The 13,643-nt window shown below is 48.7% G+C and overlaps 1 protein-coding gene across 1 annotated transcript in view; it reads left to right on the top strand.

Annotated features, from left to right (window-relative positions):
- Bhmt (betaine--homocysteine S-methyltransferase) overlaps positions 1–13,089 on the top strand; it is a 17,171-nt gene extending 4,082 nt beyond the window's left edge. The window contains exons 3-8 of the mRNA XM_005386012.1: positions 5,048–5,166; positions 6,429–6,620; positions 6,910–7,057; positions 8,994–9,176; positions 10,743–10,971; positions 12,412–13,089. Coding sequence (XP_005386069.1) covers positions 5,048–5,166; positions 6,429–6,620; positions 6,910–7,057; positions 8,994–9,176; positions 10,743–10,971; positions 12,412–12,598 — 1,058 coding nt within the window. The 3' untranslated portion in view covers positions 12,599–13,089. The remainder of the gene's footprint in view (positions 1–5,047; positions 5,167–6,428; positions 6,621–6,909; positions 7,058–8,993; positions 9,177–10,742; positions 10,972–12,411) is intronic.
- The last annotated feature ends 554 nt before the right edge of the window (positions 13,090–13,643 follow it).

Here is a 13,643-nt window from a genome sequence, read left to right as displayed (position 1 = left end):
ATATAGGTCATGGCCCAGGGGGCTTCTTAGGGCAGTTCCTCTTGAGGTGGCCTGGCTTTTAACAGTGGTAGCAGATGAATGCAGTTGTTGAGTTCTTCTTGGGGGCCCAAGAATCAGACTTAGGGTCTGTTTCTCTTAGTGCTACAGCAAAAGCAGCTGCTTTTTCTCAGTCTCTTTGTTTTCTCTCCTTGGCCTCCTCCTCGTCATGGCTATAGAATACTGAGGCAATTCTTACTAACATCTCAAGTGAGCCATCCTGGGCAAAAGCCGTTTTTGGTAGCTTTTTCTCTCCAGCCTCCCAGCACATTGGAACCCCCCAACCAGTTAGTGTCCTCTCCCCAACTGTCAGCACAGGCAGCAGGAATCTTGGTGCAGACCTCTCCGGAGCTCCACTTGTTCCTCCACCACAGCCTGTACTGTCAGGGGAAGAATGGCCTCCAAGGGGTCTCCCCAGGTATTGCGCAAGGTCCTTCTGGTTTCCAGCTTCCAAACGGCTCTCATCACCCTGGTCAACTAGAACACTGAGTCTTTGGGCATAGTTTGTATTCTCATGTTCTCCAAGTCCTTGTTCAGCAGCTTGTCCAGGACTCTGGACCTCTCTGGTTCTCAACGGCAGGAGCAAGAGCGACCCGTTGTGCGACATGTATTCCCAGGGGTTTCTTCATGTCGGGATGATTCACGCACATCCCCGGCGGGCCTCCGTGGCCGGCACGTGGCGGGCCAATTGTCATTGCTTCTCTGTGCCGTGATAGTTCTCGATCGCGCGGCAGTGGCCGGCCTGAGGGCTGGCACGCACTGGCGTGCGCCACCACACAGCTTTCTGGGTGCAGGCGGCCCTCCTCTGGGCACCTGCACTGCTAAGGGCCTTTGGGCCGGCACTCCCCACTGCATAGCTTCTCTGGGCGCAGGCGGCCCACCTCCAGGTGCCTGCAGGGCTAGGGGCCAGCTCACTGCATAGCATTTCTATCAGTGCTGCTCCTGGCTGTGTTTAACAGCACTGCAAGCCACTGTCAGAGACCCTCCTGCCCCTGGCAGTGGGAGTGCCAGCTCCATGGTGACACCTTCTGAGGATTTGTCCCAGGGGTCCTGAGACCCCAGCGCTGGGGGACATGTGTGCAGAGCAGGGCAGGGAGTCGCCAGAGCCTCTAACTGTGCCCGGCAGCAGCAGACAGTGGTACCAGGAGAACAGGGCCTGGGTCTGGGTCTTCCTCTGCCCTAGGCTCACACTCCTGTGAGTGGAGCTGAGCGGCTGCAGCTGCAGGAAGAGCCTCAGGGGAACATGGGGCTGCAGCCTTAGTGTCTTTGTTATCTCTATTATTCCATCTTCTTGTCTTGAGAGTGCTGTCAGGTTCTGTTCTTTGCTGCTGGGACATCCTGGCCTCCAGCAGGATGGAGGCCTGGTGCTGGGCTTCACCCTGAAGGACGCCGCCTTCAGAACAGGACCAGGAGAAGTGTGGAGGGCTTCCCAGCTGGCTTGAGTCAGACGAGGCGGGGAGTTCTGAGGACCCAGGCCCTTCCTGGGGGCAGACAGTGGCCCTGGAGGATCTGAGTAGATGACGTAGAGACAAAATGAAACCCACAGTGTGGGTTGCTCAGGTGAGAAAGAGTCGAAGAATTCAGTGACCCCCGCAGAAGGTGGACTGCTGCCTATCAGGTTATTGAAGAAGAGCGAGGTCTGCGATCCGGTGAGGCCCTGGGAGCAAAGGCTGCACGCGCATGGAGTGAGGCACAGCCCAGCAGGGGGAAGCTGCAGCCTGGCTCCAGCACAGCGGCCGTGTGGTTTGGGGGTCGTCACGCTTCACAGGCTCAGCTGGCTCTGTGTGAGACAGAGTGCTGTTCACCTCAGGCCGCTGCTAGGGAGGTGTGAGGTTACAGGGGAAGTGTTTACACAGCACCTGGCACCCAGTCATCACGCTGCACCTGCGATAAAGTGGGCTGAGTTGTGTCTTCTCTTGGTAGCATTCTTGGGTTTATTCATCTATTTCTGCCGAAAAAGAAGTACAAAAAAACTACAGCGTGCTGTAGAGCAGTTTGGGACCCCAGGCACCCCAGGTGGGCCTTCTGCAGAGAAGCACCTCAGTTTAGGAAGCACAGCAATAAGCAACTTAGTGCAGAGTCCTCATCAGCCTGGGGCCATTGCCCTCTGGAAAACTCTGAAAAGTTGATCAGCTTTTTCAGCTTGAGACACAGCAGTGCAGGCCTATAATCCCAGCACTGGGGGAGGCTGAGGCAGGAGGATTGCAGATTCAAGTGCACCTGGGAAACTTGGCAAGATCCTGTCTCAAAAAATATAAAGGGAAGGAGATAGAGCTCAAAGTGAAGATTCTGGGTTCAGTCTCCAGTGCCACAAGAGAAAGAAAACTAGACTTTCTGCACTGTAAAATGTAGATAAATAATTTGTATGTCTTTCAAGGATTTTTTTCATGCATTCACTGGAAATCTTACCTGGTCTTACCTTGGTAAGACCTTACGTGGTCTTACCAAGTAAGAACCATTCCACCCTGGCATCCGGGTCCCAGTCTGTCCACAGCCCCTCTGCCCCACAGGCTTCTGCCCAACTGAGCAATTCCATGTCTCACTGACCCGTGGGACTCTGGGAAGATGTTTCTAATTGATTGTGTTGCTACTTAAACCAGGCTTAAAGCCCACTAACGTAAAGGGGGATTTTGAGTTCCATTCCTACTGAGAAGGAAAGGGTCCATGATTTTGAAAAAATCATAGAAGAGCTTCAAGCTTAAAAATGTGTTTTCAAAAATACAGAAACTTTTGTTCCCCTCCTTTATCCATTTAAAAATGAAAGCCCAGGTCAGGTGTAGTGGTGATCCCAGCACGCAGGAGGCTGAGGCAGGAGGGGCACTGTGAGTTTGAGGCCAGCCTGAAATACATAGCAAGACACTGCCTAAAAAAATTTTTGCTCTTTAAATTATTTAAATTATTTATACTTTGGGTTTCTCATGCAAGAGACATCATGCAATATTTAATCTTCTGTCCTTATTTCTTGTAGTATTATGGACACAAGGTGCATCATTTTCCTACAGATGACTCCAATTTATCCTTTTTATGGCTGAGTAGTACTCCATTGTGTGTATATGCCACATTTTCTTTACCCATCCATCTGCTGATGAGCGCATACACTATTTCTAAGACTTAGCTCTTACGGGTTGTGCTGCTACTAAATGAGTATGCGTGGATCACTGTGATACGGTGTCTTTAGCCCTTTCAAGAAGATACCCAGAAAACATACAGCTGTGTCAAGTGGACTTTCAAATCTCACTTTCTAAGAGGTCTCCACACTGGTTCCCGCACAGCTGTCCTCGCTTGCTCCCCCACCCGCAGTGCGGAAGGGCTCCTTCTCTGCCCCAGTTTTGCCAACACTTGTCGTCATTCGGGCTCTTGGTGGCACCATTCTCTGCAGAGTGGGAGGGGCGCTCAGTGTTGTTTTGACTCACATTTCTCTACTAGCCCAAGATGTGGGCCATTCCTTTTCTTCACGTAACTGTGGGCCATTCCTTCTAAGAAGTACTTTTTCATTTCAGTTGCCTATTTTTGATCCAGTCTTTTACCGGGGCACTAATTTCTGAGTTCTTCATACATTCTAGATGTTAGTCCTCTGTCCAGCGAGTAGCTGGTGAGAAACTTACCATTCTGTCGGCTGTCTTTTCACTGTGTTGGTGGTTTCCTCTATTGTACAGAAGCTTTTTCACTTGATGTGACCCTACTTTTTGGTTATTTCCTGTACATTTCTGGATTCTGCTCAGAAAACCCTTGCCTCTGTCTATGTTGTCAGAAGTTTTACTTATTTTGTCTTCCAGAAAAATTCATTGTCTCTGTTTTTATTTCTAGGTCTTTGATCCATTTTTATTTCACTTTAGTAAGAGGGAGACACAGGAGTCTAGATGCATTCTGCACATGGGAAGCCAGTTTCCCCAGCACCATTTGTAGAACAGATATCTTTTCTACAGCATCCTTTTGGCCCCCATGTGAAAGATCAGATGGCTGAGTGTGCCTGGGGATATTTCTGGATCCACAGTTCTGTTTCTATGCCAGTGTCATGCTGTTTATCTCACTGTAGCTTTGTAATGTAATTTGAAATCTGGGATTGTGATGTGTCCTGCCTTGCTCTTGTTGCTGAGGATTGTTTTTGCTATTTCTTTTGGTTCCAAATTAATTTTAGGGTGTTTTTTTTTCCTAGTTCTGTGAAGAATGCTGTTATTGTTTTGATTGGGACAGAATTAAATCTATATACCATTTTTTTGTAATATGGCCATTTGGGTAGTATTGGTCCTGCTATCCAGCAGTGGAAGATGTCTTTCCATTTCTGAAATCTTCAATCTCTTTTCAGAGTGCCACAGTTGTCATTATAGAGGATTTTCACTTCCTTGGTTAGGTTAATTCTTAGGTATTTAATTTTTAAAACTATTTTATGAATGGGATTGTTTTCCTGCTTCTCAGTGAGTTCATTGTACATTTTGTATATTGATTTTGCTGAATTTCTTAGTTTTAAGAGTTTTTTCACAGCGCTTGTTGGGTCTTCTCCACAAAAGTCACATCATCTGTGGAGAAGGCTAGTTTGACCTCTTCTTTTCCTGTATGTATCATTTTATGTACTTCTCTTACCTCATTGCTCTGACTAAACTGTTGAGTACTTTACTGAAAAGCAGGACTTGTGAGAGTGGCACCCTTGTCCGTTTCCTCCTGGTCAATGGATTATAGTTTTCCAGGCACAGGAAAACAGTTGTTCATCCTTGTATCCATGAATACCTTCCAAAATGCAGTCAATGACCGATGAACAGATTGACAGTGAACAAAATAAATAACAAACACCAGGGGCACATACACGATTGTGAGCACCTGCCCTGATTACCCCTCAGTTTAGAGCACAGGTTGGCGGGAGACCCCAGGTGCCCCTTGTTAGCCCTCCTGACGTTCAGGTGTCAAGCAGCTAGAAAGCTAAGCAGTCACTGCATGCTTGTCTGTGAGCCTTTGAAGTGTCATGGGTTAATGGTTGGATCAAACTCACCACCTTCCTTGCGCGGCCTATCTGCAGTTCGCCAGCTCCATCGCGAGTTCCTGCGAGCCGGGTCCAATGTCATGCAGACCTTCACCTTCTATGCCAGCGAGGACAAGCTGGAGAACAGGGGCAACTACGTGGCAGAGAAAATATCTGTGAGTACGAAGCCCAGCACGCTGCAGGGCAGCACATACACATCCAGCCACAGACCCTCACAGAGAAAGCCTGGAGCCTCTTAGAATTGAGGCAGAATGTGAGGCAGGTGAATGCCACTTCTTGGTTTACTGGGAGTCTCTAAAGGCAAAAGAAAAGCATTTATTGAAGCAGTTAGAGGGGAGGTGTTTAACAATCAGCTATTCCCCCAGCCTCAAGGAAGGTGCTGAGGAAAGAGGGGACCCTTGAACACTCACCCATTACCATGCACAGTGGAGGAAAGGCCATGAGCAGAAGCACGAGGGTGCTTGGAGCCTGCTTGCGGCAGTCGGCTGCTTGCGGCAGTTGGCTCTGATCTGCTGGAAAACCACCAACCCCACCCAAACCAAGCCTTTTGCACTGCAAAGCACACAGGGACTTCTGAAACCAAAAATGGGTTTTATTTTCTTCTTGGCCATGCTGGAGATCACACAGTACTTCACTGGCTCCACACTGAGCTACGCCCCTGGCTCAGCTGTACTCCTGTACTCACAGCGACTTGGGAGGCTGAGGAAGGATCAGTGCTGGAGCCCAGGCGTTAGAGGCCAGCCTGGGGAGCAGAGCAAGACCCCGTCAGGAAAAAAACAAAAACTCAACTCCAGCTCAGGGTCATGTTTTCAAATTTTCTAAATAATTAGAATACATCTTACTAATTATACATTTAACAATTGAGGAAATACATAAGAACAAAAAGTCAGGATTTCTGTTGCCATTTTAATTAAATTTTTATCTTAATAATTAAAGCAAATCTCCTAGAATACACCTTGTACAATCCCAGCTACTCCGGCTGATGAGGCAGGAGAATCATAACTTTACAGTCAACTTGGGCAACATAGGGAGCACAATGAGACCTCTTCTGAACAAACCAACCAACCAACCAACCCAGTAACCATTGTTTCCATCACAGTTTGCTAAGTGCTCCTCCTCTAAGTGTTTCTAGAGGAAGAAACCAGATCAGAGCTCTTCATCTAAAAGCTTTATCTGCCCCCAGATCTGTGGTGCAGGGCTGTGTTCCTGACACCATCGATAGAATGGTTGTTAGCATCACTAGTAGTGCTTCTGCAAGCTGCTCAACTTGGTGAAGCACCGACCTGCTCTATACCTGTCCTTTTCCAGAGTAAAATCATAATTGTTACCCTAAAATTGCACTGTGGACACTTGAATAAGAATTGTTATCTCAGCTTCTCATGAAAATGTAAATGTGTTCCCTCTTCACTCACCTCAGGGGGAAAAAGTCAACGAAGCTGCTTGCGACATTGCCCGGCAGGTGGCTGACGAGGGGGATGCTCTGGTCGCAGGGGGCGTGAGTCAGACGCCTTCCTACCTCAGCTGCAAGAGTGAAAGTGAGGTGAAGAAGATCTTCCAGCAGCAGCTAGCGGTGTTTATGAAGAAGAACGTGGACTTCCTCATCGCAGAGGTAAGCCCAGCCCAATCAGAGACAGGACGCGTGTTCGGTCGGCTCTCCGTGATTCCCATGTGGGGCAGGCGCCCATCACAACAATAATACTTCTTAGTCTTTCCGATTGAAAGCTCCTGTGACATGTGATGCAGGCAATCTGTGAGGGCATTGTTCGAGTCTCTGGGCTCTGGTGCACACTGAGAAACCGCCCCTCCCTTCTCTGCAGCATTAACTGAACAGTAAAGGAAGTGTTCTCGGGGTGTAGTGGCAAGTGCAATGAAAGTGCTCTCACCCTAACCCGTTGCAGTATTTCGAACACGTCGAGGAAGCTGTGTGGGCAGTGGAGGCCCTGAAAGCATCTGGGAAACCTGTGGCAGCGACCATGTGCATCGGGCCCGAGGGCGACCTGCACGGCGTGTCCCCCGGGGAGTGTGCTGTGCGCCTCGTGAAAGCAGGTGACCACACATTTCAGCTGTCACAATTAGTGACTCTCTTAAAATGAGACACAAGTGTGACCTGCCCAGGAAACATCAGTGTGTATTCCTTTTGCTAACGGGAACCTCTGATTTACTTGGAAATAATCAGTACTAAGTCCCCAGGGGGAAAAGTGTACAGACATGTATGTGCACACACCACACACACACCAGCCTCTTAAAAGGGGTGACTAGACCTGTGCTGGAGATTGACACCTAGAAGTGAGAATACTGAATGTGCTGCTAAGTCAAAAGAAATACTAGGATACTCGTTTGCTTGTTTGTTTTGGGATAGGGTCTCACTATGTAGCACTGGCTGGCCTTGAACTCATGGTTATCCTCCTGCCTCAGCCTCCTGTGTGCTGGGATTACAGGTGTGTGCCGTGCACCCAGTAGGATACATTGTATTTTTTAGACTTGTCTCAAATAGAGGTCTTCAAACATTTATAACTTCAGGCTAGTTGGCCTACCTATTTGCCAAAGTTTTTCCATTCTCATAAATTATGAGCACACTTTGCTTTTTTTGTAATTGGTATAATAAATCAAAAAATCTTTGATATGAAATACCACCTCATATATCTTTTTGTACAATTTCCATTGGGTTTCATTTCAATTAGGAGAAGCTCACAGATTGCTTTCAAAATCTCCTCATTTCAAACCCCAGGAATAAACAGCCCGAGTGCTCAGGCAGAGGAGTAGATCAGTGAAATGTGGCACATCCGTGCCTTGGAGTAGTATTCAGCCACACAAAGAGGTGCAGCTCTGATATATACAGTAGTGGGGACGAGCAGGAGGCATCACGCTCACTGAAATAAGCCAGTCACAGCTGCACAAAAAGCAAAAGACATGACTTTACTCAGAGCATTCAGAAAGGGCAAGCTCACAGACAGAAGGAAATTAGTCATCGCCCAGAGCAGGAGGAGGATGGAGAAATTAGGAGTTTTTTGCTTAACTGGTATAGAGTGCTTCTCTGGGGTGACAAAAATCTGTGTAAATAGTGATGATGGCCAGGCGTGGTGACGCACACCTGTAGTCCCAGCACTTGGGAGGCTGAGGCATGAGGATCACAATTTCAAGGCCAGCCAGGGCTACATAGTGAGTTCAAGGCCGGTCTGAACTGCAGAGTGAGACGCTGTCTCCAAAACCAAACCAGCAGTGATGGTTGCACAGTGCTATGACTGCAACAATACCAAGCTGCGCACTTACTGTGACTAGAAAGGCCAATTCTGTGATTATATATTTTACCAACATCTTAACAAAAAGCAAAAAGAAAAGTTCGATTTGGAAACCTGCCATTTGGACAGGAGGTTGTCTCTGCAAATCTTCTGCAGGAGATTTCTAAAATCATGTCTAACAGTGCCACGATCAAGCGTCTTTGGCCCAGATGCAATTAATATCACAACTATGAGGACAGTCTTTGAAGATTGCAGTGTCTAAAGCACATTCTGTTCTCCCCGAATCAAATACCGACCTTCTTCCTGCTGCTTTTCCCAAGAAGCCTAGTGAAGCTATGAAACAGGTGTGGTGAGAGGGATACTTATTTATACCTCAAATGAGCAGTGCCATGGTAAGCAAGGTGCGATGCAGCAGCTGGGAGTGATGGGAATTACTGTGCTTGCCAGGAAATGTCAAGTGTTGAAAAACGGACTACTAAACTTTGAAGTAAAAAAGAAAAATCTCTAATAATGATTTTTTGGAGGAAAAAAGATGGACAGCTCAGTGTGCATAAATGACACTTCAATTATACCAAACTCTTGGAAGCATTTTCGCTTCTGCCCACGAGTAATCAGTCTTGCTCACAGCTGAGCTGGACTGTGGGAGGTGTGGTCTGATGCAGCACTTAGAGTTCATCACCCCAGAAACAGGCTGCCTGCAGAGAGCAGAGGCAGGGCAGCACTCACCTGTGCTCTGCTTGCAGGCGCCTCCATCGTGGGGGTGAACTGTCACTTCGACCCCACCACCAGCCTGCAGACAGTGAAGCTCATGAAGGAGGGCCTGGAAGCGGCAGGGCTCAAAGCCTACCTGATGAGCCAGCCCCTGGCCTACCACACACCCGACTGCAGCAAGCAGGGCTTTATCGATCTCCCAGAATTCCCCTTTGGTAAGACAAATGCTTTTATAAACCGTCTCACTATCTTTGCTTGATAAACTTTAAATAAATACAGCCAGAGAACTTTTGTCATGGTGAAGCTATGGCTTCAAAGCTCCCATCTGTCCTACAGCCCAAACCCCATTGATGTTAGACAGTAGGAGACGGGGCAGGGGATGCTGTGAGCTCCCCATGAACTTGGAGGTGGGTCAGTCACCCTTTTAAGCTGCAGAAGGGCCCCCCCCTGGTGGTTGACTGCAGGTCTGCTATGTGGTCTGAGGGAGAAATCCCTCAGTTCCTCTAGGTCTTTATTTCTCATCAGAAAAACCCGGCAGTTAAACCAGTTGTCTCCATTGTGTGCGTTTCTCTGAGAATATCACTGTAAAGGAGCTGAAGAGGGGTTCCTGGGGTGCCCACAGAGGAGTGAGTCTCTCCACATCCTGGGGAGTGGGGTATCTTATTTTTCTTGTTGCTGAGACAAAATTCCCAACACCCAAAGTTAAAGGGAGAAAAGTTTATTTGACTCATAGTTTGTAGAGGTTTCAGTCCATAGTCAGCTGGCTCCAAGGCAGGGAGGATGGCAGAGAAGAAACAATTCATGGCAGGCAGAAGGCAGAAGTTGCAAGCAGCAGTTCCAAGCAACAAATGCAGCTTCTTTCTGCCCCTGTTATACTTTATGTAGGTTTCCTGGTTTAGGGTGGTACCAAACCAGTCAGTGGGCTGATGTACTAATCGGAATCCTAGCATCACACACTCTAGATCCAGCCCCCACTGAAAAGCCCCACCTGTGAGTGCATGAGGCTTTGGGGACACATCTAGACACAAGCCATAACATGGGGTGAGCCCACTTTGAAAATCAAGCTGCTGAAGTCGCCAGGGCACAGCCCGCCAGCCTCCTCCAGGACTCTTAAGGTCCTTATCCTGAACTCTGTATCCTACAGTGATGCTCAGAGACATTATAAAGGGTTAGAATTAAAATAATGACCCAAAAGGAACACATAGGAAGGCTGGCCTGGCATTTGGTTGGTTTTGCTGTACATGTACCATCTCATGGTGTTGGGGTCAGAATGCAGACACAGTGGAGCTGGGCAGGTTTTCTTCAGCTTGGCCAGGCCTGGGGCACCCAGAGCCTGGTGGGCAGTGGGGATCTACGTGCACATGTGTGCAGGTGCTTGCGGTCTGGGGGTGGAGAGCCCCACCCCTCAGCTCCAAGGCCTCCACTGTGATACTAGAGTATTTCTGCAGCACAGCAGCTGGCTCCCGGGGCCAACTCTCCAAGCAAAGCAGGCAGAAGCCAACGTGTCTTCTTTAACTTGGCCTGAGGCCACATAGCATCCCCCTGCACACACTGCCAGCCTCCAGGTCACCCCCATGCACAGACAGGGAGAAGCTGGCTGGAGTCATCTGGAGGGGAGACTGAATGTGTCAGTCCAGAGTCCCCACTGTTTAAAATCTAAGAAAAGAGTATCTCCAGCCTATGTAGTTTATTGAAAATTTTATTACAGCTATTGATCTTGGATTTTTTGTATCTTGGATTTTTTGATAAAAATTATTCAGACATAATGACATTTATCACAGGACTGGAGCCCAGAGTTGCCACCCGATGGGATATTCACAAATACGCCAGAGAGGCTTACAACCTGGGGGTCCGGTACATCGGCGGGTGCTGTGGGTTCGAGCCCTACCACATCAGGGCGATTGCGGAGGAGCTGGCCCCGGAAAGGGGATTTTTGCCACCTGCTTCGGAAAAGCACGGGGGCTGGGGAAGTGGCTTGGACATGCACACCAAGCCCTGGATTAGAGCGAGGTAAGCACCATTTGCCAGCCCACACTGGTTTGGATCGGAATAGTCAATGTCTAAGCGAGACCACCAAAAGAGGGCAACTAATATGATGATTAAATTCTCTCCAGAAGTGATTATAGAGCAGCCTTATGAGCTGATTTGTGGAGAAGGCTCCAAGAACATAGAATATAAGCAATACAAGTGGTGATGAAAGTCACAAAGATTGAATCATGTGGATTTATAAGAGTCAAAAACAACTTAAACACAGCAATCCTCAGTGGTCTGTGTCAAGATCTGCAGCGGTGGGAATGCAGTAGTCAACAAGATAGATAAGGTTATTGCCCTCAGCGCCTACATTCCAGTGGTAGAGATGAATCATAAGCAAAACAAATTTTTATGTCAAGCAGGTGCAGAAATGAGGAATGCTACAGAAATGGAAATCTGGCCAGTGGCTTGGAAACTCTCACAGGCCATGGGGGAAATGGATAAGAAACCCATAATATTATACTGCGTAACTGTTACGGGAGAGGAACGGGTAGCACAGTGACAAGAGAAGAGAACAACTAACTGTCGAGTAGAAAGATACTCCAGTAGCGTCTTCTGGCCTGGGTTTTGAAGGCGAGGTGGAGAAGGAAGGCTGGAGGGCAGCCTGACGAGCACAGCCATTCTACACGGCTCAGCAGACATCGCTGACACAACCTACCAGACACTGCTGTGTCTACACGGGCAGGCACAGCCCTGGCCCCAAGGGTTAGCAGCAGAGTAGACAGAAAAGGGGGCTCCACCATCAAGGGAGACAGGCGCAGCCTCAGGCAGAAGCAAAGGGCATAGGGGGCCAGTGGAGGCGGAACCCAAGGCTGCCTGCGCTGAATTCTGAAGAGCAAATGATGTCGCAGACACAGGGACAGCTTGCGGGAAGCCCTGGGCTAGGAGGAGACCTTGCACTAGAAATCTTAAGTCTGAGCCCAGTGGGGAGCTGAAGAGGCCATGTTGCGCAGGCCACAAGGGGCCGGGAGCATGACTGGTGGGTGTGAGGGCAGACCGAGTGAGCATGCCAAGGCCTTGTGCACCCCTTTGAGCTGCGGTCCCAGAGATGAGGCGGCCTGAGCCAGAGGGAGACAGGGAAAGAGAAGGGAAAAGGAAAGAAGCAGATTCCATAGGAGAGGTGTAGAAGCCTTCGGAGCCAGCCCAGGAGATACAGGGGCGGGATGCGGGGCTGGACAGGTCATGTACACTGCACAGAAAATACCCCCCAAATGCTAAGCTTTTGATCCCTCTGCATATGTTAAAAGAGGAAATCTTTTAACAGCTTTGACCCTCAGTTCGAGGGGAAAAGGATCTTTACCTGCTCAGAGGTAAAGATCTTTATCTCTCGGGGTCTGAAGGTGGCCCAGGGTATCTTCTAGCTCAGTGACAGAGTGGACATGCAGGGCTGGAGCTGATGCTTTTGCTTTGGTCCCACAGGGCCAGGAAGGAATACTGGCAGAGTCTCCGGATAGCCTCAGGCAGGCCCTACAGCCCTGCGCTGTCCAAGCCTGATGCCTGGGGAGTGACCAAGGGGACAGCTGAGCTGATGCAGCAGAAGGAGGCCACCACTGAGCAGCAGCTGCGGGAGCTCTTTGAAAAGCAGAAGTTCAAATCCATACAGTAGCCACACCGTTTCTGCCGCATTCCTGTCTGTTGGGCCTGCATGTGTACAAATGAGGAAAATATGGTTCAGAGCCGTGCTTGCGCAGCACCAGCCTACTTGGTATTAACTGATCAAAAGAGGATCACAAATAGCAGTTGGCAGTCCTCAAAGTATGTGTTAGAAGTTTATTTGGAAGCAATAAAAGTGCAAAGTAGATTTGAAACAGATTTCCTAAACACCTGTCATGTGTAAGGTGGTACAGAAATCACCGCAGTAAAGGAAAAGTAATCCAGACTTTAATCCCACTTCCCAAAGCTGGCAGACTGGGGGGCAGGATGAGACACGCACTGTTGTGAGTGACACGGAGCCAGCCAGGGACGGACGAGTGCTGTGGAAAGCAACCTCTGACCACTATCTGAACACAACCGCTAGTAAGGAACACAGTCTACACAATGGCCCAGTAAAACACGTGAGGTCCAACCACTGAAATAAACGTGTGGTCCGTTCTGGTATTTCTTATTCTTTTCTTTCTGTTCTGTTTAGAAAAACATACTGGTTGAGATCCTTCCAGGTTGATGTGATGACCCACCAGTGGTTTCTGACCCACAGTTAGAAAAAATACCCTGAGACAGTTCATACACAGGGGCCACCCAGTGTAAGTTTACTCTCAAGAGAAAGCCAGCCATATGCAACTGATTACTGGGTATCCAAAGCCTGGCATCTGCCTGAGAGGCCCAGCAACCTATTCCTCACTCACTCCTGTACACAGGCACATACAGATCCACGGGGAGGACAGAGGAGGGATGGGTATATGTGCCCTCATCATCCTGCTCAAAGCTGGACCCACCTAAATGCCCCCAGCAGTCAGGCATGGTGGTGCTGACATGTAATTCCAGCACTCTTGGAGGCTGAGGCAGGAAAGTCACAAGTTTAGGCTCAGCCTGGGCAACATAGAAAGACACTGTCCAAAGTAAAAAATAAAGGTCTGCAGATGTAGCTCACCGTGAAGCCCCTGTCAGATACACACACACACACACACACACACACACACACACACACACACACA

The sequence above is a fragment of the Chinchilla lanigera genome, unplaced genomic scaffold (assembly GCF_000276665.1).
Source record: "Chinchilla lanigera isolate Chin_1 unplaced genomic scaffold, ChiLan1.0 scaffold00024, whole genome shotgun sequence".
NCBI lineage: Eukaryota > Metazoa > Chordata > Mammalia > Rodentia > Chinchillidae > Chinchilla > Chinchilla lanigera.
This window is presented reverse-complemented; position numbering and strand designations above follow the sequence as displayed.